Source organism: Athalia rosae, chromosome 7, assembly GCF_917208135.1.
Source record: "Athalia rosae chromosome 7, iyAthRosa1.1, whole genome shotgun sequence".
NCBI classification, from domain to species: Eukaryota; Metazoa; Arthropoda; class Insecta; order Hymenoptera; family Athaliidae; genus Athalia; species Athalia rosae.
Genome location: NC_064032.1, coordinates 8517319 through 8543807, shown reverse-complemented (window position 1 = coordinate 8543807; position 26489 = coordinate 8517319). Strand labels below are relative to the sequence as shown.

Below are 26489 nucleotides of genomic sequence, written 5' to 3'. Positions count from 1 at the left end.
AGACGCACTTCGCGTCTGTAAATCAAACAAATTACAAAACTAACCGAAATACTCGAGAGTCTCACGACGGATGCGCTCGGCTAACTCACCTCCGCGACAGATGTGTGGTAGAGGGGCAGGGTTGCCAATTCAATTGTTCTTTTATTTTTATCATCATTTGGGCGCCATTTTGTAACACAAAATGTACGACTCAACAAACAACAGTCAGTTCAGTTCTAACAATATCATGCTTTAATGCAATTAGGTGTCAGAGCTTCCTAATACAAAATTCACAAAATATGGCTCTCTGGCCCAAAAGACTCAATACAATGCAAACTCTATGCTTCGGCACGACTCAGAGGAAGTCGGGGCGATACGATAGAAAAAGAGGGCAAGAAAATATAATAGTACGAGTTCAAAGATTTAGCAAGGTCAACACCGCAGGCGCTGCCTTGCTGCGCACAAATACGCTAACTACAATTTAACGTGGAGTTCAACTATTAATTACTCAAATTACAAATTCCCAATACAAATTACAATACTCAAAAATTACGCTAATTCTCTACGGCTACTTCCACGCCTGCAATACTCTCGGAAACGTGACAGTGACTTTAAATTCATGCGTCGCGATCGATCACATGGCAAATACTCAAAATTACCTCGCAACTATATCACATAGCGAATAGAGCCAGGAATACGCAATATAAAGCAGCGAAATACAAAATAGCGAAATACCCAATAGCAAAATACCAAATAGCAAAATACACAATAATTAAAATAGCAAAAGCTTCTAAGCCAAATATTATCTCAGATCATAGCTCCTAAAAGCGGAAAAGAAAAGGCGTCAGCCAGTCACGACTTAACACATTCCAAATTATCCAAATAATCAAAAATTGTAGCGACCTGATCGTATGCAAAAAAGACTCGAGATACAAAATTTTCCGACGGTAGGGCTTTCTGGGCCAACAACTGTGACGCAAATACAAAATTACTCGACGGTAGGGCTTTCTGGGCCAACTACCGCGTGGTAACACCCAAAAATGACCAGGCCTGACCCAATACGTTACATTGTAGGGTCAATTCGTGGCTTTACGGTGAGAAAGTAAGGCTTACCTCAGCGATAGAAGAAAAAGAAGAATGATAGATCAGAAAAGAAAGCGGAGAAAAAGCACTGAATGACTTTAAGAAAACTGTAAGGGGGCTTTAGAGGAGCGGTACGATAATCGATGGTGATTCCGTGTAGCCGGGTCGACGGTCAGACGTAGAAGAGAAGGATCCTTCGATCCATCCTGCCGAATATCGATATCTGGAGGGAGTAGCTTCCGATGTTTGATTGGTCGCTAGATCACTCCAGCGACACCTTAGCTGCGCTGAATGCGCAGGATGAACTGGATAACTACTGCTTTAGACTGCACGGACCCTGCTGTACCCTGATGCTTCCCTCGTTATTCGCTAGGTGTCACTTCCGGAATAGACTCCAACCGCGGAGTCAACACGGTGTCCGGAGGGTGGTTGTTGTTGGGGTGGTTTGGCGCCTGGCCGAGAAGTCGGGATGGTAGGAGGCTCTGCTGCGGAGTTCATCCCACGGCCTTATACGCTGCCATCCGGCATCCACGGGGTTGGTACGATACGATGGTTGGGGGAATTAGGCAGCAGCGAAAAAGTCGTCCACTGTGCTCCCCCGGAAGACATTATGGCGATACGAGATGGTAGACGCTGATCTTCGTCCGTTCCTTGCGGCAACCAGAGCTGCGCGTCTTTTGGGGCTACTTTTACTTAGACCGATGCAGTTGGGTCCGTGAGCCTTCCACAGTAGCATCCGTCGGGCTGTGGTATTCCCTCGGTGGTCGGACTCCAGGACATGGGGAGGGTTGGAATGGGAGAAAAATACAAAAATTAATCCCATATTACAAACTACCTGAATCTGTCACTGTTTGCCGAGAGTATCTCGCCGATCTGGCCGTATTTTTGCGGAGTGCATGACCCTGCGACGGGCATGCAAAATGCAACGTCACAATAGATATAATAGAGGGATACATTCATCAGTACCAGGATATCAAGAAAATATGGAGGTGTAATAGACTCTACCCACAAAAACGTCTCACACGACAAGGAGAAATGAAAGAAATTAATCAGGAATTTTTACGCTCAAAAGCGAGAGTGCTACTGGTGAGCCCAAATAATTTGACGAGTGAAGAAATGACGAATGTTGGTGCCAGTTATGGATAAAGCATTTTGTTTCGTCAATGTGCACATCCTAATTTCGATGTATGTGGCCAAAATTTTTTTCGTTAGTCTGATTGAGTGAGTTTCGGAACTATCTGGGATGAATGTATCAGCTACGTATTGGCTGAGATCGGGGAACAGCTGGTATCCTGATGATACCAACTCTTTGAGGGCTCGCGAGCTGAGTACTGCAGGAAAATCGGGTTCTTTTGGTACTCTACCTGAATTAGCATCAGAGGCTCTACGAAATAAGACTTCTGCAATTGAACAGATTTCAACCACATTTGCAGATGGCACTATCAACCCACCACGGCTTTTGGAATTCACTGAAGCAGTCTTGTTTTGACGGTGAGTAGTTGGATCTGTTCTGTTCTCTGAATCTGATGCTACGCAAGCTACGATGCAGTCTACGCACTTTATTTTTGTACGCAGTGAGCGTACTACAAACTCACCAATATATCCGATAGCTTGCTCAGAGAATTCGGTTAAGTTAGTGGCCGTAGACCAAGCAAAATGTAAAAACTGTTCCATTATATTGGCCTCAGGATAATTTTCAAGTAGGCCATACTTGTCTGCACTTGAAGATCATTAAATTCTTCATAAACACTTTCATCATACCTATCAACTCGTGCACGCTTTGTAGACACACAGGTTAAAATTGTCGTATTATCCATGGCACAAGTATTTCCTGTCCCTATTTTTGCTTCATGTCTAACCAGTAATCTTTTATAGGCAGATACAATTTGTGACGCGGTGGGGTTCGGACACAACCACTTCTACTTCTTATGGCAGCAAAAAACAACTCTAAATGGTCCTGAGACATTTTGTACGTCAAGAGATATTGCAAATGTGAATTAGGAGGTTTCACAAACGTGTCGAATATTGCAAATGTAGACAGAACGGCCGTATAAAACCCAATAAACCCAACTTTGCGTCTTGAATGGGACAATGGCGATCCATTTGATAATTTTAGTCTACGCAGGTAAGCGAATGACCCTGTAAACCTCGGTCTCCAGATCATTTCATTATTTTGGTTCAGCGGACTTTTGGTACCCTGAACCTCCAGGATTTCTGACACTTAGAAAATCGAAAATGACATCAATTTATCGAATGAACTCTACGGTAGCCTCACGTCCTTCGAATTCAGGTAAGCCTAACACCTTCCAACAAAAATCTATTGCATCAGCTACACTGCTACTCAGTGTTTGTGCAGCTAAATAAACTTTCATAATTATTTTGCGGTACTCTATATGTTGCAACCGCAATTTGTTGCCTAAACGTAAGCCGTCCTTTTCTTGAAGACCAGCCAACTGTTCTATGTACCGCCACTCAATTTTCTCGTTCTCATCATTTTCAAGAATTTCATACTGTTCTAAGCAGTTGCGGATATTTTTTAGCATATGGCACGGATCGAAATAAATATGGATATTCCCCTCGGTATTGACTGGATGAGGGAACGATGTACGTGGCTCTGAGTCTACTACTTCTAAGTCTGCTCCTAACAACTGTACCATTTCAAAGTGGTCAGTTGGCCCATCTAAAGTAAGTGAACAGATTTGTACTCCGACTTTGTGTAATCTGATCAAAGCTTTTTTTACAATATTACATTTTTCTTCCGCAGACAGACCTCTGACCAAGAAGTAGGCGACTGGCAATTTCCAGTCCGAATCTAGAGGTACTACTATCATCACTAAGCAATTAGTTGCTTCTGATAAATCATCCCCTCCTGATTCCCCAACACCAATGTCAACATGCCCCCGAACGTTTCCATCTCTCCCCCTTTGACATCCGCTTTTCATTCCCATTTTATCTATCATCAACGCACACACAATTTTCCTTCCTTGCTCAGCAACTTCTTTTACTTTGAATTTTAAGGTTTTGAAACTCTCATCAGTAAACCCTGGTTCTGCATCCACGTTAACATACCATGCTCTAAGGACATCGGGATGGGGAAGTGCTAATTGGAAGGACTCTCGCACATAGGTGTGAGCTTTAGGAGAGTAGAATTGCCGGGTTAAGGCAAAGCATCGCAAATCTGCCGGATATTTCTGCCTACTAAGCGTCCCACGTTTGTGATTTTTAATCATGCGGGAAAAGATATCTAGTGGGATATTATGGAATGCCTCTGAGTTTTCACTAACCAGGTTCTCCTGTCTTAATTTGCGTACCACTTCGTTCAGCGATGTCACTGATTTTTTGAACCGCTTCACTTTTTGTTGCAGAACCTTCGCCGTTTTTCGCACAGCTGCCAGTTTCTGCCTGGTGAAGAGGAGCTGTTTGAGTGTACGGCTTGGACTGCTTTCAAAGGAATGGTCGTGTTGCACATCCTGGATTATCCTCACAGAAAGAGATGTATTTGGATCTGTTTGTAGTAAGTAATAAAAATATTTGTCTTGATCAACACGATGTGTTGAATGTTCCAGGATTATATACAAACCTTTATTTGGACAATCACTATCCATAGATGCTTCGGCTGTGGTTTCTTGACTGCCATGTACAGGACCATCCATTTCTGCACACCGCTGAGATTCCATTGAATTCGTATGTGCAGCTATTGATATATCTGAGGGACAATTAGTTTAATCAGCTTAGATTCTTATAAAATTGTTATTCCCCCAGTGAATTCTACTCACCCTCGAGATCCATGACGTTATCCTCAGCCCCAAATATCGTTGGCACACTACCATCTTCCAAGCTGATGCGTGTAAAATTCTGCTTGAAGCAGTCAGGTGTAAAATGTGCTCAGCATAAAACACTATACTGATTTGGAAGCCACTTCGTCCTTTCCATATTTTTCACCTATAATTGGGCCTGGAGTTCATTTATAGGGAACCTGAAGCAAGATGCGAATGTCTTAGATCCATACACTAACAGCTTGGGCCTATACAATATGAAGTACGTACCTTGATGCGGACGGCGAATTATAATGAATAACATCCTTAAATTGTGTAGTATATTAAATATAGTTACTCACCTGTGAAATGATATTCCTTTTCTCGCTTTTTTCACAGTTTTGCAATATTCACAACGGCCCATGATTCTGACGCTGATGCTTGTGCACGTAACAATCAGCAGCTCAAATTTGAAAAAAAATGCGCGCGCGCGTCACTCACCTCTTGTTTGTTCATGACCATGGAAACCGTAGTACGATGCCCTCTCATCAGGTAGCGCTTATAGTATTCTTGCGCGCTTTTAATCGGCACACTTAGAAAGATATACCCCGCATCCAGTTTCTATAGAGATCAGTGGAAAAAATAGACTTGATCCTCAACAGCTGTTGTTCGGCGAGCAGCACCATTGCCTCTTCGGTGGTCCTGAAGTCCCACGATGCCATCTTCTCTGAACCTTGCGATCCAGCGCTTCGCTGTAGAAAGGCTGATATCTACTTCGGCTACAAAAATGAGATAGTCACAGAAATCGATTTTATTGATTGATCAAGAAAGAAGCTTTGTCTACTCTTAATGAATTATTTCAGCTGCTATTGCTGGAACTGATACACTGGACTTCCAGAGTCCTATCACTCGCCCACGCCTGGTTTGATCCATTTTATTATAAGATTGATAACTCCTAATTTTTTCGCGTAATACAATACGAATCTCCTTTAACGCATCAACAAGGCAAAAGAGTTATGAAATCCGTGATTCAAATGTTTTTCCGATGCGCGGGCACTCGTTTCCCACAAGTTGTCAATTGTTTTTGAATGCATCCCTGCTTTCCCTTCAGCACTCTCGCGATGAGAAAAACTCTCACACTTTTGCCCATGCGCACGCATGCGTAGAGATCTTTAAATTTCAAAAGTTCAAAGCAAGATACATTCGAAAATTCTAAAACATACTCTATTTTTATATGTAAGTCTCGAAATCAGGGACTTATTTCAGGTATCAGGTTTTGGAGGTTCGGTAATCAAACAAGCATTGATGCAGTCAGATACAACTGTAATAAACAAACATATTTACAGATGAGCTTAGATTTACAATACCATTCTAACATACAAAGCTTTAATCATAATTAGCCTACCTGATTCGATACAATTGTTGGTAGCCTTATTTTACGCTTAGTAATACTCGCTGAGTCATCACGCTCTAATTCTCCCACATGGCTTTTCTTCTCTGCTTGGTCAAGTCACCTGTCGTGTTATTGACCAAGCCTAACCACCTTGTTTGGCGGTTCCTTCAAACTTACATATACTCAAATATTATCAGGATTACTTATATTTAAAAAATACTAGGTCGACAAAGATTATAAATTATACAATAATAATTCCGAGTTTGTAACTATATTTTAATTGCTTACATTCAAGCAGAAATCATCAGTTTTAATAAGCAAATATATATATTTCTTCTGGAAAGAAATATCAATTTATTTTAAAATAATATTTGGTATCATTAATGTTAACTTAAATTTTCATAAACAATATGAACGAATATTTAAACTTTGAAATGTTTAACCCTTTCCACTCCAAGGCTGTTTTTGTTTTCATTCCCATCCAAGGCTGTTTTTGTTTTCATCCCATTATATTTGTAAGTCGATGGGATGCAGAAGCGCTCGTACCCACCGGCTCGTAAGCCCCACTGCAATTTGGTACGGTTTGGTCCGTTCACGTATTTGAGTTTTGGGCAATTCTGCGATTCCTCCCGGCACATCTCGTGGCCGAATTAAGCTATCGTACGTTTTGGAAAATATAATATCTGAGTCTTCAGTTTGGTCTTGTACCGTTTCTCCCGTGCATTTGCTGCACGTGGCCTAATTTAGTACGTTCCGTAGAAAAGTAATTAAGTAATACGTTAAGTAAGCCTTAGTGATATCTGGTGATACTCTATGGTATTTTGATTATAATTTGATGACCTATGTAACATGCTCTACCGTATGGATTTGTAATTTCTTTGGATAATTTGTTACTCCTACGTTAAATATTTTGTTCCGTTACGTTCCCGCTCAGTTTGTGAAATCTATTTGCCTGTTACCGTAGGGTAGCCACGGATAAGCGCTCCGTCTAAAACCGCGTTTTCCTTCCGTTCGTAATTATCGCATATTTGGAACATCCGTAAAAAGTATCAGTAATCTTCCGGTAGGCCTTCCGAATACCGGAACTATGATTCTGTACTACCGTGAATGATTTCCCGCTACCGTTAAACGAATTATATTTTGTTACTTCCGAACTTTTGTAAATCTACCGATTCTGTACTTCTTGCCGAATTTGTTAAAATACAGTCTCCCGAAATTACGAATTTGATTTCGCGTTATCGTTATTTTATTTGTGCCCGAATTGTTGTTGTGAATCCACGCCACTCTACCATTTATTTCGCTGTTGAAAAGCTTGTGCCTAGCCAGCCACTCCGCCGGATCTGCAATCGTTGATTTCGAAAGTTTTATTGATTCGTACGCGACAACGCGTCTGGCACCCAACAATCTTTTCGTTCCGTTTTCCGTTTTCCATTCCGTTTTTCGTTTTCAGTTTCGTACAAATCGCGCCGACAGCACGTGTGTGTTTTCCGGGTCCAACCCGCCCGGGGTGAGAATACTCCACCGTCGCAATACATGATCAAGCGTATTAACAAATTAAATGTGGTACGAAGAGTCCTGACCCATATTTCACATATCTCATGTATCACAACGAGCATTCCATTAGAAAAACTAGTCCAAGTCAATAGAACACTTAAAATTGAAAAAATACAGTGCGAATAAAAGTTTCCAATTTGAGTACTATTTCTACATCAAATTATAGCTTATAATCATTATCATTCACGGATCACTCCAGCGGACGTGATGGCGGAGCTGGTCGCGCTGAGGGCTGCGGTGGCGGAGCTGCCGCTGCCGCTGCAGATGACGCGGAGACGGGGGCCCGGCCGGAGGCCCAGCTCGAGCCGGCATGGGCGAAGCCGAGGAAGCGGCAGAATAACCGCCGCCGCTGAGGGGGCAATCGGGCACCCGCCATCTACTAATATTACTACCATTAGTAATATTGCCAGATGACAGGCCGGCGACGCTGCCCCCAAACAATATAGAAATATGAAAAAATAAAATAAATATCTTTTGAAAAAATATTCTGCTTGTATTAGTTCTCTTTCTTCCACTACAAAGATAGTGCGTCAGTAGTTCTAATGCTTTTGATGTCTGAATTATGAATTCCAATCGTTGACTTGTTGTGAATAGTAGTAAACGTTAGTAGTTTAAGCCATTTATAATTCCGTTGCAATTTGTGAGTTCGCACTTTCGAAAGATCATCTTATTGTCAATTTTTCAAGTACATAACTGTAGAGGAAAGAACTTGTAATTTTAGTCACCGATTTCATCGAACAACTGTCATTAAGGTCACAGATGTAGTGCGGTGATTTCGATTGATAAGGGGGTTCACTCTTGATGGTTCACAGATTTGTCTCTCGCAGGGGCACTCATTTGTATCACCTATTGAATGATAGAAATAGAAACCTTGTCCGGACGTTAGAACCATAGATATGGTATCTATGTAGAAACATATATATACTGAACAGAACCTTCTCATGGGCTGTGTATTATGTTCCACTACCGTCATAGACGTGTTCAATATATCTATGCTACCATAGATATGTTCAATATATCTATTTTACTACTACCGATGAGCTGTATACCTCTGAAATATGAGGTATCTTCGAGAGGAGGCAGATGTATATTCTCAATGTCAATGGTATTTGATAGAATTTTGAGGTACGGTGTTATAAGGAGTTTGAGAAGTATTGCAGTATAGATACATTGATTGCAACATGTTTTCTTCATTCTTATACTCGGGGTCTAGTGAACTCTTTTACATTATTTGAGTACAACGTTTTAGAAAAGAGAAAACTCAGATCAATAATATATCTGTGATGAAATTAATACTGGAAAATGTGCTTTTTTAACTTATATCGTATTTCTGGGTTTAATGGCTGAACTTTTCAGACATTTTTCCTTGATTACGAATCGATAAGCCTATCATATGTATATGGATTAGGGTCGCCCCCAAAAAGAACGGATATTTTTCTTCCTGCGTCTCCTATGAACATGTTTTAAGAGCCTCCTCCGAAGATCAGCTCCAACAGATAATTCTAAGGAGTCACTCAAGATTTCAACACAATTCACAAAATCGTGCAAAATTGAATTTTTTTTGGTTTCTTTTCTCAATCTTTTATCGCGTTCTATGTTGAAAACGATAAAGATACCACGATTATCCAGTAGATACTTTGATTTCTAAAAGGCACTTGAAATTGTTTATCTTCAAAAGTAAAGTACTTAAGATGTTTTCAAGCGACCTTTGAATCTAAATATTAACGATTTTTCAACTCTTGAGGTTGACATATAAAAGAACAGAAAGATAGATATATATATATACTAGCTGACCCGACAGACTTCGTCCAGTCAAAAAGATTTGTAATGTGGCAGTTTTTGTGCCTACGTATTTTAAAAAATTCTCCCGAACAGAACCGTCACCCTGGTGATAGGGCATTGTGAATAAAAAATAATTAAATAAAACATATATAAGGATTTAAAAGTAAGTAATCGCTTTATTGTTAATCATGTGAATCATAATTATTATTATTATCATTGTAGTGCTTTGTGGTATACGATGTTTTTTGTTTGATTACCTGGCGCATAGATAAACAAATCTGATGGTTTTCCAACACGGGAACAGGCAACATACAATTGACCATGCGAGAAACATGGGTTTTCTAGATTCATACCACAAACACTTAATGATTGCCCCTGGGACTTGTTTATAGTCATAGCAAAAGCAAGCCGCACTGGAAACTGTAGTCGTTTAAACTCAAATGGCACATCAGTCGGAATCATTGGGATGCGCGGTATGAGAACATCTTCTCCTTTATACTTTCCTTTGAGTATAGTTGCTTCTATCACATTGTTTAGTAATTTTTTTATCCCTAACCGTGTACCGTTGCAAAGACGCGGTTGGTTGATATTTCGCAACATTATAACTACCGATCCAACCTTTAATTGAAGATTGTGAGGTGGCAATCCTGGCAAATCCAGCGAGTTCAAAAATTCCGGTGGATAGTTGACTACATCATCTTGATTAGTAGCCGAATCAACTGATTTATATATCCTCAATTCGCCTGTAATTTGTTCTTGAATTTTGAAATTTAATTCATTTACATCTATGTTTTTTGCAGCCAGTATAGCTCGTTCGCTCAACCAATCATGGTTTCTGTAATTTTGAGAAACATCTGGAAACACCTTCTGAATAAGTTCATCTTTTGATCGAGTTAACTGACAAAAACTTTGAGGAAAGTTAATGCAGCCAGTCAACATGTCTATAGGAAATTTGCCATTACCAATGTCAATGAGTTGTTTAGAGAATATGTTTCCAGATTGGTCATTTTGCAACTCGACACGCATATTCTTGCTTAAATGAAGTACTTTGACATGTTTCCACAAATTGGAGGACTTTAGACATGCATTGAGTTCATCAGCTGGCGTTGATCGTGGAATCACTGGCAATGTTTGACGAAAATCTCCTGCTAATAAAATCATTGCACCACCAAATCGGTTATTATTGCTCCGTAGATCTTTTAAGGTTCTGTCTAAAGCCTCCAAAGATTTTTTATGTGCCATCGTGCATTCATCCCAAACAATCAATTTACATTGCTGCAAAACCTTTGCCATTGCAGAGTTCTTCGAAACGTTGCAGGTTGGAGTTTCATTGTTTCGCATATTTAATGGCAATTTTAGTGCTGAATGGGCTGTTCGACCACCTTCAAGCAAAGTTGCTGCGATTCCCGACGAAGCGAGTGCAAGTGCAATTTTATTTTGTGAGCGAATTGTTGCTAATATTAATGAAATCAAAAAAGTTTTTCCTGTACCACCAGGTGCATCTAAGAAGTAAATCCCTCCAGTTTCATCATTTGTTACTTTCATAAGAGTTTCAAATACATACTTCTGTTGTTCATTTAACAGTGGAAGATTTGTTTGAATTAATTCTTTCAAAGCGTTGAGATCATACAGTCTTTCTCGATGCAACTCTTGGTTGAAAGCGTCATGCATTGGACGATTGGGCGCGGTCAGGCCTAATTGAATTAATAGTTTGTTTGACATTATCAAGCACATGTCCTCAATTGAAATCAATGCTTCATTGTAAATTTCTTCACTGATTTGTATATTTGGATTTCCCATTCTATTCCGTATTCGATACAAAATATCATCACACATATAATCTTTGTACTTGATCCACAAATCAATTGGGTTTGATGGGAAGCATGTAGATATGATTATAGAAAACAATGTTCGTATTTGATAAGCGTGTGATGATATTACAGCATCATTGAGAGTTTGATCCCAATGAGCGTCATTTTCAAGCAATTGCAAACGTTGACAGGCTTCTCTGTAGGATCCACACAATTCACCATCAACAGTTCGTAACTGTTGGAATGATGTTGGGCCACGTACATTGACTAATAGCAGTCGTAAATAAAAACATTCATCATTGCTTGGATGTACTGAATAAATCCGGCCAATCGCATCGGTGGAATATACATCTGTATATCCTGGAACTGGTTTTCCTTGTTTCCGTCGTATAAATCTCCTTGAGGATTGATTCCAGGTATAATATTTTGGCATTTCAGAATATAGCAATGTTTGTGCGAAATCATCGTTTTGGCATGTCTCAAAAAAACTGGTTAATGTAGTAGATGGTGGCTGAGCAGCTCTTTGTACTGCGTTCTGTGCTGTAAAATACACTCTTTGTCCATTTTATAAATGCACAGCTAAGTGAACAACAGAAGGGTGTCTCTCATGAATAGGAAAAGAAAATATTCGCCAAACTGCTTCATTACTACTGACATAGCGGCCCATTTGGTATTGGGTAACTTCATCATTGGAATTCTCTGCACCAATTCCAATCACAGCCATATCACTCCCTTTGGTTACATATTTGCAAATGTATTTTATAGATTTCACTGAATGGCAAGATTCAACGTTAATGTGTGCTTTGAATGTCTTTGATAAAATGGGTGAATATGGAACAATCCAACGATTATCTATTTCAATATCTTGTTGATTTAATTTGACAATTGTTGATTTTCCATTGTCTGCTGTCGATCTGCGACGATACAATGGATAACCGTCATTACCAGTAATTGTTTCCGATATTAATGTCCGTGGATATCGTTTTGAACATTTACCATCCATCATACACGGTGAATTTTGATTAAGAGTTCCACAGGGACCATGTATCATGTTTTTGATAACTACCTCATGCAATCCAGGATCTACTTGTACATTAGGGATTTCAGCTGATATCACTGCATCAACTTCATTTGGCCTTATCTTTTCAACCAACCAAATCAAAATGTGTGCATGTGGCAATCCTCGTTTCTGCCACTCCACAGAATACATCCAGCAGCGTGTCTCACCAAACACATTATGTTTTACGATGAAATCCATTAAAGATTTCAACTTTTGTCTAAAGACTCTGGCTGTAATATCATGACGATCAATGGGTGATTGCCCAGAGAATAACTCCTGCTTGATTTCTATCCATTGCGGATTGCATGTGAATGTGATGAACAAATCTGCTGTACCATAATGACGAACATACGACATGGCATCTTGAGCATATTCGTGCATATGCCGAGGGCTTCCGATGTATGTTGCTGGAAGAATAGTCATCCGACCGACATTCTGTGCATTTCCATCAGTATTAATCGCATCTCGAAGGTGAATATACTCTTCAGATCGGAGTTTGGTTTGATTCAACCTGATGAATGTTAATCTCTCCGTTTCAATTTTAACATACATGTCAACAACATATTTGTGATATAATCGCCGACATTTCAATATGTGATTATTTTCATTTTCTCGAATCATTAGGCGGTATGAATAATAGTTCATTGAACTTACTTTTTTGTTGGTTTCAGAACCTGTAAATAGATTTTGTTTCAATAACATTCGAATATAAAATTAAAATACATAATATAATGACTGAGATATTATCGCCATAGCTAAACTAATATTTTAGTTACCTGTAATGGGATTTATCATTTTTATTGAGAAATCGTAGCCATCTTCACCTTGCCAAAATATAATGGGATATTGCAGTGCATCATATGAGCGGTGTGTTTCCTTTATACGTTGTAATTGATCATTCCGACGATGTAAAACAATATCACGGGATTCCAAGTTTTCTCCAACTACAACGATAGCAACTTCATCAATAGTTGGTGCATTAAAACGTCTTGTATGTTGACCTGCAGGTGTTTTATCAGCTCTGATTACAATTTTGTGATTATCGGATGGCATCAGATCCAGGGCAGTTTTAAACAATATAATCAATTGATTGTGTTGATGAAATAAAGTTTGTAATTGTTCTACAATAGACCTCTTTACTAAATTGTTATGTGCACAACGCAGATCAATTTCTTGTGGTGAATTGCCCATAAAATAAATTTGCAGGAATTTGTTGTCGCTATCTGACACTGGTAACAGTGAACCTGCTCTGTGATATATTTGCCCTTGTATCTGTAAATAAAAAAAAAATATTATGGAATAATAATAATAAATTAATGGATTGTCAGTGATCAAACTTAAATAATATTTGATCTTAAAAAGTATATATTTAGTTTTAACTAATATCTATCAAATATAATAAAATATAATAAAAGTGTCACTGAAACTGAATCACCATATAATATGATGACTAAGTGATATATTTCGTAATGATTAAGAAATTGAAGATTAGTGACACATCTTAACTTTGGTGACAGAAAATTTTGTTCGCTAAAATAATTATGAGTAACTGCTATAATACATACCTTGAAAGTTGGCATAAAATTTTCCCGAACTACATTTGTTGCCCCAAATGAAGTCATTTGAAAGCAATTGTTATATTGTTGGATATGTGTCAAAAAGTGTATAGAATCTGTTCCTATTCCTGAAACCAATGAGTACAATGGTTCTGGTGGTGGATCCAATGGTATCAATTTCACTTTACCATTTGCGCAACACAATCCATTGGCTTCGTTTTTGTATTTTAATGCCTTACAGTGTGAGCAAACCGAGTTCATAGAACCAATAACAACACATTGGTAGTTACTGTAGTCAATTGACACATCGTAACTGAAAGCAGCTCGATTCAAACTTGCGCGATTATTAGTTGAATGTCGCGCTCGCGCTTCACGCGTTTGTGATATCCGAATTCTTTCACGTTCATTTCCGTCGTCACGTTCTTGTGCAGTACGATTAGATCGGTAATTAGCTTGGTTTGTAGCATTTCTGGTTCTTCTACCTAAATTGCTTCGTCTTATAGGAGGCATATCAAATATAAATTATTTTTTCACTAATCACGAACTAAACAAACACTAACTAACTTAACACTCTGCACAAAACACGATATACGAATTTGTTTCGTGTATCAGTTGACAAAAGCAAACTCAGTAGATTAGGTAACAGACAACTTTTTTTTTTTTTAAATTTGATATGACTTGAAGTCAAATTCTTTTAAGCCGTACGAATTGTTTTATTTATTTAAAATTTGTATATTAAAAATAATAAAACACTGTTGGTAACGCGATTTTTGTTTGACTGATGTAATGACGTGGAAACTGATGCATTTTATCTCGCGTGCCGAAACTAATACAAAAGAAACGCGAGTTTCGGAACGCGACATTAAACTCCTCCAACTATGTATTCTGTGCTCCAACGCACACACGCACATTGTTTTGATAGATATGATCTTTGACGTCAGGAACACACCTACATTGCTTAGACAACAGTGAGTGCTTGTAATTTAATATGAACTTTATACCATAGCAATAAAGCTCAAATTGACAACGTTTTAGTTAGAAATTATTTGTATGGGAAAAAGAAAAGGGCTATTTTTAGGGTTTTTCCAGCAATAATTCTAATTTTTCTCGCCGTAAAAACCATCCTTGAACTTCAACGAACATTTTGAAAAAAGATTTGGCCAAATTGGTCCAGGCGTTGTTGAGTTATGCGCTTACCAACACATTTTGCGATTCATTTTTATATTATAGATATATATATATATATATATGTTGGTATCCAAGCCCTTAACGACGCTTCAGACGCCAAAAAGGGTCGGTAAAGAAGACTTTCTACTGATCGGAGAGAGATAATTCCAGCAACGTCGAAGATAAAACAGGTGAGTGAGACTCTGTCCTTTGTTCCGATCTCCCGATCCCATTCGATTGCCATTGTTGTCCATCATTCCTAATCGCTACGTAAATATATCGCAACATGGCAAATTTAAAGCAGCTTTCATACCAACGAGGACAAATAAAAGGAAAAATAACGAGATTACAAAATATTTTGCCAACTTTACAACCGGGTGATCTTGAAGTAGTACGAGAAAGATATGAAGCACTACCAGAAGTATAACGAGATTTCGATGGAATTCAAGCGAAAATAGCAAACTTCAGAATTCAAGAAAATGCAGACGATCTAGAACAAAAACAACAAGATGACGAAAGAGAAACTGAACAATTTGAGTATTCATATTATAAGGTAAGAGCTGATGCAAAGGCAAAACTCAACGTAGTACCAATAGTAACCGAACCCAATACAGCTGATGATGTTAGAACCATCTCACGTGTTAAACTTCCAGAAATAAAATTGCCAACTTTCGGAGGAGATTGTCAGAAATGGACAGAATTCCAGGATGTTTTTGAAACCACCATTCATAATAAATCATATTTGTCTAGTATTGAAAAATTTCAGTACCTACGAGGATTATTAGTTGACGACGCAGCCAAAGTTGTTAGCGCTTTATCCACAACGGCAGCAACTTGAAAATTATCAAGAAGCATGGGACTTATTGGAAGCAAAATACGACAACAAGAAAATCATTATTAATTCCCATCTGCGTGAATTATTGAACGTACCGGAAGTTACCAAAACGAATTACGAAGCTTTAAATCAAATTATAACAAAAATCCGTAGCCATACGCAGGCGCTAAAGGTACTCGGTGCTCCGATGGAACACTGGGATATGATTTTAATACACATTGTAACAAATAAGTTAGATTTCTACTCGAGAACTTAGTGGGAAAAGTTAATAGGAACTAAACCAAATGATCAATTACCTACACTAAAAGAATTGTTAGAATTTTTAACGGCAAGATGTCAAACTTTACAGATATTGAATAAAGAGAGGCCAGAAGGCAACCAGTCAAGATATAGGTCGGACCGAAAGGTGATGCTAGCTACCGCAGAGCAGATAAAATTTGAATATTGCCAGGAAAATCATTTCATCAATCGGTGCGAAAGGTTTGGAGAATTATCCACTCAAGACAAATGGAATGAAGTACATCGACTCCGATTATGTGGAAACTGTTTGAGAAAAGGCCATATAAGCAAAGATTGTAAGGGGGGTGATTGTAGGATATGCTCTAAACATCACAATACCGTTCTTCATGCTGATCGGAAGGAATATACGCCTCAGGGCAGAAGCAATACGCAAAACTACATGAATAATTCTAATACGCCTATAGTGGCTTGTAACACCCAAGAATCTTCTACGTCACAAGCAACCGAGGAAAAGGAGAATCGACCACCAGAGAAAATGACCGTGGCACATTGTGCTAAACAACTTAATTCAAGGGTAGTACTCTCTACTGCTCAAGTATACGTCTACGATATAGAAGACAAGCCCATACGTTGCCGAGCCCTACTCGATCCAGGCTCGCAGCTGAATTTAGTAACGCAAGAACTAGCTCAGAAATTGAAACTACCGCTCAAAAGAATTGATATACCTTTGTCAGGAATAAGTCAATCAAGTGTAGAGGTGCAATATTCTGTGACAATTGAATTAGAATCGCTCACAAGTAAATTTAATAACAAACAAGACTATCTCATTTTGCCACGAATAACAGAAAGATTGCCACAAGTTCAACTAGACATATCAAGCTTTAACATACCAGATGGCATTCTCTTGGCAGATCCAGACTTCAATGTACCAGGTGATATCGATATGCTTATCGGTGCAGAATTGTTTTGGAAACTGTTGTGCGCTGGTCAAGTACTGCAGCCAAAGGGACAGCCAGTACTACATAAAACTTTGCTGGGATGGATAGTAGGCGGAGAGCAAGTTATAAAGAATTCGTCGCAAGTAATAAAAAATGTTTGCAACTTAAACGTAATATCAACGGTCGAAGAGAATATAGAACGACTTTGGAAAATGGAAGAATTGCCAATGGCAAGACAATTGACCGCAGAAGAAAGATATTGCGAGGAACAATTCAATGACACGCACACACGTAACGAAGCAGGCAGGTTTAAGGTAAGATTACCACAAAATCCAGACGTACAGTTAGGAAATTCAGAAAAGGAGGCGACTAGAAGATACTACGCTTTAGCAGAAAGATTGAAAAATAATCCTGAGCTGAAAAAAGATTATATGGAATTTCTAAACGAATATGAAGAGGCGGGACACATGTCAAGAATCAAGGTAAAGGATAAGGGAGAAGAAATTTGTTATTACCTACCACATCATCCTGTCATAAGGGCTGAAAGCTCTACGACAAAGGTTAGAGTTGTTTTCGATGGATCGGCGAAGATATCGCTCCAAACTTCTCTAAATGATGGGCTCCTGCCAGGTCCAAATCTACAAGAAGAGATAATCAATATTATTTTGCGATTCAGAATGCACGAATTCGTGATAACAGCAGACATTGCCCAAATGTTCAACCTCTGTGAAGTTGGCCCCCCATTTATGAAAAATGAAGTTTCTTTTTTGAGTTCTGGCTTCCCCCCGAAGAGTTCAAGAGTTCCTTACGAATATCAGAAATAGTTCCGTTGATAAAGGGGGTGAAAACCCCCTAAAAAATTTCTTCGCATTAGGGGGGCCAACTTCACGAAATTGAGAAACAGAAATCTATGATAACTATTCCTACTCAGCTCGAATCGAAAAATATCACAAAAAGAATCGTCAGAACTCTTGTAGGGCTATCCAGAACTCCTTGAAAAAACAACAGAACTCGAAATGAGAATTTGTTATGCGCAAAAAACTATCTCTGGCACTCAGAATGTCGAATAACTTTTCCGTTTGAACTTGGATCGGAAAACTTGGGAGGAACAATCGACAGAACTCGTGTAGGGCTACCCAGAACTCATTTGAGAAACCTTGAAACTCGAAATAGAAATTTTTGATACTCGAAAAACTATCTCTGGCACTCAGAATGTCGAATAACTTTTCCGTTTGAACTTGGGAGGAACAATCGACAGAACTCGTGTAGGGCTACCCAGAACTCATTTGAGAAACCTTGGAACTCGGAATGGATATTTTTGATACGCAAAAAACTATCTCTGGCACTCGAAGTCTCGAATAACGTTCTCGTTCCGACTCGGATCGACTAACTCTATGTAAAGAATCGGCAAAACCCTTGCAGGGCTCTGTAGATCAAATATTGTACAATTTCTCGTTCCTGCCACCCATCACCTAGCGCATCAACGTACTTACATATGAGTTCTTCTCGTTCTTAGCGTTATCCAAAGCCAACGACGTGGACGTGACGGGATCTGGCCTCTTTTTTTTTTTTTCTTTGCCTTGTATTTTGTATTTTTTTTGTAATTTTTTATTATTTTTTTTTTTTGCAGTTTTTTATTATTTTTTTTTGTAATTTTTCATTATTTTTTTGTTTATTATTCCATACAATTTTCTGATCTTTTTCATTATATCATCCATTTTTTTTAAATTTTTATTCGATCTTTATCCGTACGTTTTTATGGTACATTTCTGACGTACATAAATACATGTGGTAAAACACGAGTTTCGCCTTCCACGGTCTCGCGAGTTTTCTTCCGGCCGTCATATGTATACCAATGCATACCCGTCCATGCACATGCCACGTAATGCTCGATTGCTTTCTCAAAATGTACCAGACCAGCCAAGACATAATTCAAGGATGCTATGTTTATCGTTTTTGCCACGGAATTTAGTGAGCACTCGGGATCCTGTACGTTCAACGTACTCAGGTAGTCTTCGTGAGAAAAGACGCTCGTGTCTATTATCACTTGCGGTCCGAATGTCGTATTTACCGTTCTATCGGTTCCACATTTTTGGCACACAGGTGTCCTGATCACCCTTGCATTGTCGATAGCCTGCTGCATGAACTGACATCCTTCTTGCAAAAGGATGTTCACGTTCACGTTTAATACTGAGAATGGTCTTGTTACTACCGTGGTCCGACAAACCCGACAATTGGTCCCTACCGTTTAGCTAGGAACATCCAAGTATAAATGTTCCGACAAATGTCCTACGTTACATTTAGCACTGATTTTAGTGGAGGGGGAACAGCAAGGCCGGATGAAGTATAGCGAGCACTGGTAGCGAGCACTGGTAGCGTGCAGCGTAAAGAGTATAGTGAGCACTGGTAGCGAGCACTGGTAGCGTGCAGCGTACTATTCCCCCTCCACTAGCCGCCTTTGTTGACCAGGTCGACGTGTGTTGCTTGTTGCAGCTTGTTGCATATTATCGTTGCAATTGCACTGATTTGCAATAGCAGCTCCCGAGCGCTAGTGCCCAACTGACGTTTCTGAAAGTCGCGTTAGGTTGCGGTTGATTTTCTTCTTTCCTTGCTAAGTGGGCTTACTTTTTTCATCTGCAACCTCTTTTCTCGCAGCGCTTGAAATTTTTTGTTGCGTAAGCATTACACCGAAGGCACTGGCAATCGAAAATAACCAAAATGTATGATAAAGATGTACTTGATGAAATTTTATTAGAAACCGATAGTCGAGCGGTTGATGGTGATGGAGATCTTTACATACCTTCCCACCCCGTTTATGCCATTATTTCGCAGCGTATGAAAGATCGCGGTTCCGAAATTACACCGATGCATGTTTACACTATTTCGAAAGGAAACCGCAACAGATTTTTAGGCCGTATCAGGGAAAAATATAATCTGGCAAATAAATCTAGTGAGGTAAGTAAAGACGACAAAAGTTCTGTGGATTATGATACAAGTCGGCAGGACGTCGTAAGCAAAACGGATGAAGCGTACTCGAAAAAAATCCGAATTATCGTTTCAGCTGATAAGTATAAATCGATGAAGCCTGAACCAAAACTGTATTGCGGCCGTTTGTACTGGAAATTTCGTGAAGGGTGGACCGACACCATTGCTGACCGAATATGGCAGCAGCACAAGATAGATTGTTTGATATCATTCAAAAATAATATCACTCACCCTCGAGCAACGGCCAAAGTCTACGCTAAGTTTGACGGCGAGTGTTTGGAGTGCAAGTCCACTATCCACGGTACTTTGCACAAACAACCGGCCAAGGATGTCGATGTCGTATTTGAAGTCGAAATAAAAAATATTCGTCCGAAATGTCATACGGGGGGAAAAAAGCGACAGTTGAAAGGGGATCGACGTGAAAAGATAGCAACTCGATTAGTAGAGCAACGAAAAGCAGCGGTAACATTTCGATATGAAGAGGCGAAACGCTTAATGAATCCTGGCGACAAGGATCCCCCGGTACTTCCAAGCAGGGAAGTCTTACATGAAGCGAAAGAACAACATTTGCTAAAAATCCATGGTCTACATTTTGGTAACCCGGCGTTGAATTTATATCAGCATTCTGAGAATGGCAGGCATGCGTGCACTATTCATAAAATAGGACTGAAAAAATTCTACTGTATTTATTGGACACCGGAGCAGCAGCAGATTTATACGGAACGCTGTAAAAAAAATCCTAATGCAATTTTCACCATTGATGCAACTGGTGGTATTGTTAAACGACAGAAGAAACACGATCCCGCAATATTCTTGTATCAATGTATGACCATCACTAATGAAGGCAGCGTTCCGGTTTTCCAGATGGTATCCGCCGATCAGACTGCTCTAGCCATTGGATATTTCTTATGGTATATTCTAACCAGAAATGTACCTATTCCACCGGTAGTCGTGACCGACTCCGGGTGGGCCTTACTAATCGCGGTTGCTAAAATCTTTGGCATGTGTCATGATCTTCGAGATTACCTACAGAAATGCTACAATGTCGCGGTACTGCTTCAAGGCACACTTCCGGAGACTTATATCCGACTGGATGTAAGCCATCTGATTCATATGGTCACAAGATGGAAATTTTTGGATGGCAGAGGTGCTGCTGTCTGCAATTTTTTCAAACGGTGTATAGGGCAGGCGCATCAAATGTCAAATTCGAAAATATTGACTCTAGGTGGCCACACGATCTGAGAAAAAAAAATCCCTGACTTTTCCATGACTTCCCTGACTAACAATTAAGTTTTTCCCTGATCGAATAGAGGAACAAAACAGCAAGAAATTGGGATACTTGAATCTCATTCGTTACATTCAAAGAGTAGTTTAAAAATTGATGAATATGTGATCACCATGTCCGCTTTTTTATGAAATAAGATGACAAACAATTCTCGACCAGTTTTATATAGATCAATTTATTTTCATTAAATTGCACTTTTAACTTCGACGAAGCTCTCAAATGAAACATTTCGAGTTTTATTACAGAAAGTTATCACTAAATATGGTTTTTATGAAACCAAAGAAATTCGAAGCACATCAATATCCCTCGTTTACTTAACCCTAATTATTGACTATAGTATTCAAATACAGGTACTTGATAGAAAGAATAAGAAGTTCAACAACTCATAATTGGCTCGAACTGCAGTCAGATGCATTGCTTCTTGAGCAAGGCTATTTGGTCGTCCAGGTACGCTTTTTCTGTATCGGCATTCCTTATCAGTTCACGTTTCTGCTTTTCAAGTTCTCGAAGCTGAAGTGTAACTACTCTCTTTTCAGCATTTGCAAGATCACTTTGGGACCGTTCTTTTTCTTGCCGATTCAAGGCTTCTTGATATCGCGTTCGGGCGTTGCGAGCAGCATGAATCATTTTCTTCGTAATAATAATTGATTCAACGCGTCCAGCTAACGTGACGAAATCATAGACTTGCCTTTGTGCGATTAGTGATTCCTGCTTTTGATTTTCAACTAGGCACTCTCGGTTAACTGAAAATCCCCTCTCCAGATCAGCATTTCCATGGGACAGGATCAAGATTTTTCTCAGAAATGAAGTCAGTTCTGCTGTCTCCCCTTCTCTTCCTTCAACCAGCGACATCCATAAAGTATCTAATCTATCGTTTTTTCTAGAAAACTTTCCCATTGATTCTTCGAACATTTTTGTTTTGCAAACGTCCATAAATTGCCTGTGAGCTTTATCAGCATCGACGCCAGTAATTCGCCGATTTTCCACTAAGACTTTCAGAGCAAGTCCAATACGAGCATCACGAATGGTTGGTCGTACAGCTACTTCAGGATCCAAACAGGATATTTCTTTTGTAAGCGTAAATTTCAGAGGAGAACGCATCTGAAGTTTTTCACCCAATTTTTGGAGGCAATTTCGACACTCTTGACGAAATACTGATATATCACGGTCATTTAGTTGGGTACGTACTTTTCGCATCGCATCATGAGTTGCATAACCCAAATCGACGTGTTTGATATCGAGAAGATTTTGTTTGTCAGAAAAGTTGACTTCGTGTACATATTTTGCGGCATTCAAGACTTCACTTTTAACGGATCTACTCATGATGTTTCGAATCACTTTGCACAAAGATTCAAATAACAGAGGAGCCATTGGCTTATCAGCTTGAAACTCCGTTAAAAATGGTTGCACCTCGGCTGCGACAGATTGAAAAAATCTTAGTTTGCACGTTAATAGAGGATCCTTCAATATCGATTGCACAATCTTGAAGCTTTTGGTGTCAGGTATTTTATTTTTATACAGTGCTTCAATATACTTTGTGACGTTAGGTATGATATCAACCGCTCTTTCTGCGACTGAATCATTTTCTAGCCATCGCACGCTGCAGAACTTTTGCGGAAATACTTTTGAGCCGGAATAGTGTGTGTAATCTCCTCTCCGAGCTGGTGTGTCTTTGAAGATAACGTAGAGAGCACGGAGAAATTCGGAAATTTGCCATGAGGTTGCTTTGATGCCCGCCTTAAATGCACAATTTACGGTATGCAAACCGCAGCTACCAATATCAACTAGCAGGGGATCGTCAGGGTCCGAAGCCAAGCTCTCACGGAGATCACGATGAAACTTGACATTGACATTCGGCCCATCCATGGAGACTTGAAGAAGCATCTTGATTTTGAGCTCGGACAGAGCCGATGTGAATGCGCGTAGCAGATCTGCAGCAGTCGCGTGATTTAAAAAAGCAGATGTGAAATATCTCGTTGTCACTTGGTTATTTCGCTGACACCAGAAACGGACAGTAATGTCCATTTGCCCAAGTTGCGCAACTTTATTGAGAGACTCATCAAACCCAACCACAATATCAGTGCAATTGTTACAGTCTTGAACGAGCTCGTTATGAAAAAATGGGGCTAGGCCATGCACCAATAGGTACGCTAATTTCGTACGTTGCAATTGTATTTTTTGGGCAATTGCTGAGTCCGGAAACATAAGCGTGAAAAGTGCTACACCTTTGGCAGCCGCACGCAATGAGTTGTGTGCTTCCACGGTGTGCAAACACCACAAAATTTCCGCACGAGTCACACTCTCTGATAACAGAAATGAGGTAATCCTAGGCAGTTGCAATGAACGGATTTCTGGTCCATCCTGTTCTGCTGAATCGATCGATAGCGATGTCGTGGTAGAGGCTTTTGCAGTTGAAGCTGATTGAGATGTAGACGGATTCCTGATAGCCGGGATGATTGGCGCAACTTGAAGTGCATTGGGTGAGAGCAATGCAGCAACATCGTGGGATTTCCCCCTGGTGTTCCATATAATTCGGTGTTTTTTCGATTCGGCGTGGCTTGAAAGCGCACGTCTACCCATATTGCTTAGCGAAAATGTAGTATGACACCAAGTGCATTGAGCACTATGCGGTTTACCGGAAACAGCTTTGAGCCACGCGGAGAAATCGACCTCCTGAAGCCATTCTTCGTTGAATTTGGTGTTTTTTGTAGGTCCCATTTTTTTCGTCTATGGGCTCGATATCTATACCGCAAAAGAATGATGAAGTAAAATTAGGCAAATGTTCTAGAAATTCAACGAGTCAACTTGACAAATGTAACGGTTAATTTTTCATGAAAACTGACTATTAATGGCGACGGTGAGAAAATTCGAACGTTTTTCACAGTTTTGTATATGTATGTATACATATATATGTATATATCGTAGATAGTAGCTATGCAAGTAAAATATGAAAAATATCGCGTTCTTAGAGGCATGAGGCTGTACTAAAGCATGGAAGAAAAAAGAAAAAAATTGAGGTTACGACCTTTTACTTGTATATTCAAAAATTTTGAAACATAGCTCAGTTCGACTGATCCATGCGTTTGGTTGTTATCGAGAGCTTTTGCATGAACATTTCCAATCTCTTAATTTCAATTGCTTCAACCGTTTGGATCATTTTCAGAGAGAATAATATGAAAAAAAATTATACGCCCTTTCGCCACAAAAATTGCATTTTTTGGTGGTTACGACCCTATGCGATTACACACACGATATTAATTATTAATATCTGACAAAATGCAATTCGAAATAATGAAAATCGATATAGGGGAAGGTAGGGCAAAACGGGGTACCTAAGGAAAGCATGAGAGAAAAAAAAATTTAGTTCCAGAATGATGTTTTGAGTCCTTTTCGATCATTTTAAACAAATTTTTACAAAATTTTCGAGGTCCCTATTTTGCCCCACTACCCCATATTGCCCCGCGTTCCCCTATGTTATGTTTGAATAAACACAAACAAGGTGTTTTATGGTCTTTTTAAGAATTTTTTCGGAATTATCATAGCTACGGTGTTTATGATTGTTGATATGTTATTGCGGCATCCTGCTCGATAAAATTGATGTTTCTAACCTCGATAATAAACCATCAAATGTCGAGTGAATTCAATGTTTTACGTACCTTGAATGAAAGTAAAAATACAGCTTCAATTTTTCGAGCCACGGTGAGTGGAGCTGCGCTTTCACACTTGCACAGACTTGCCCGCGAGCCTTTGCGGTTGATGCGCCGGCGCAAGCGCCAAGCGCCGCACAGCGTCATACGCGGTCTATTTGAATCGACTTCGCACGTCCATTTATAAAAATAGCAATTCGGTTGATAGTGAAATCCAATTTTGTAGTCACACCTAAAAAAATTCCCTGGCTAACGACAAAATTCCCTGACATTTCCCTGTTTCCCTGACCGATTAATAATTCCCTGACATTTCCAGGTTTTCCAGGTTTTCCCTGACCTGTGGCCACCCTGTGACTGCCTTTTTCGAAGCGATACTCGTAGTATCATTGAGTGAGTTCATCGGTTACACAAAGGACAATGTAGCAGTAGCCGCTGAAACATGCATACAATCTATAAATGATGTCATCCGAGGCACGACTGTGAATGACGAAGAGGATCATTCTGAGAGAGACCGAGATGAAAAAAAAAGAACATGAAGACAAAGATGATCATCTACAGGACGAAAATGCATCCGATACAGATTGGAGGACGTGGGCTGACACAATTTATCATACTGCAAAGAATCTCGCAGAAAAATCTACAAAAGGAAGCGTAATCAATGGTTGCTATAATCCAAAATTCGCCGAACAATTTAAGAAGCAGCTCATGCCTTATACACCGCTGTGGACCGGTATAATGCGCCTTCACTTTAAACGAGGCATGTCGATCGCTACATCTTCTGCCGTAGAAGCAGAGTTTGGCGATATGAAAAGATCGCTGAAAGGCATCTTACCAACCCGCCCTGACAAATTCGTTCTGCAACACATCGATGACCATCTAGATGGCAAGTTGAAACTTGCATCGAATGAAGTTGCACAGTTACAAGCTAGCACCCGTTCTGAAAGAGTGTATGAGAACGACTCGACAGAACTACAGTCCAGCGAGAATGAAAAAGATGGTGCCGGTTTGTTATCAGGTATTCACGATACGTCAAAACAACAAATAACCGATGTTCCAGTGACTCTAGGGCCCGATGCACAGGTACGAAAATCTCTAAGTAGTGTCACACTGGATGATTTGACATTCGTTATCGATGATGTGCGTCAGACCAGTACACCCATTGATTTCAAGCAGTGGAATATCAATGAAAATTGGGGTGATCAGGCCGAAAAAATAGACGTAACTCAGATAACTGACAATGAAACGTCCGTTAAGCTGGAATTGCCAAACCAGCACAACAATAAAACTTGCCCAGTAATTTTTCGCTATTTAAATGCTATTTAATCGCACAAAAATTCATTTTGTCGCCCCAGCCATTTTCGAAAAAATACGGTATGGGCAGCTTAATATAAAACTGACTATGCCAGATTGTAAAAAAAA

The 26489-nt window shown here is 39.5% G+C and overlaps 3 protein-coding genes and 1 long non-coding RNA gene across 4 annotated transcripts; 2 read left to right on the top strand and 2 right to left on the bottom strand.

Moving 5' to 3' along the window:
* Positions 1–4597: 4597 nt before the first annotated feature.
* On the top strand, positions 4598–7384 carry LOC125501701. The gene is made up of 3 exons (XR_007279306.1): positions 4598–4746; positions 4825–5100; positions 5217–7384. It is a non-coding gene; the product is annotated as an uncharacterized LOC125501701 (long non-coding RNA).
* Positions 7385–9759: 2375 nt separating this feature from the next.
* On the bottom strand, positions 9760–14440 carry LOC125501881. Its single transcript, XM_048658999.1, has 6 exons — positions 14309–14440; positions 13983–14207; positions 13341–13689; positions 13194–13241; positions 12006–13091; positions 9760–11897 (listed from the first exon to the last, which is right to left on the bottom strand). Exons 1-6 carry the CDS (start codon positions 14438–14440, stop codon positions 9760–9762), a joined length of 3978 nt encoding a protein of 1325 aa, XP_048514956.1.
* Positions 14441–15426: 986 nt separating this feature from the next.
* LOC112694914 lies at positions 15427–17977 on the top strand. Its single transcript, XM_048658998.1, has 4 exons — positions 15427–15561; positions 15694–15849; positions 15938–16147; positions 16325–17977. The coding sequence occupies exons 1-4, from the start codon at positions 15427–15429 to the stop codon at positions 17975–17977; spliced, it is 2154 nt and encodes a 717-aa protein (XP_048514955.1).
* A 3851-nt stretch (positions 17978–21828) lies between these two features.
* On the bottom strand, positions 21829–24417 carry LOC125501880. Its single transcript, XM_048658997.1, has one exon. It carries the CDS (start codon positions 24139–24141, stop codon positions 21829–21831), a length of 2313 nt encoding a protein of 770 aa, XP_048514954.1. The 5' UTR covers positions 24142–24417.
* Positions 24418–26489: the final 2072 nt, after the last annotated feature.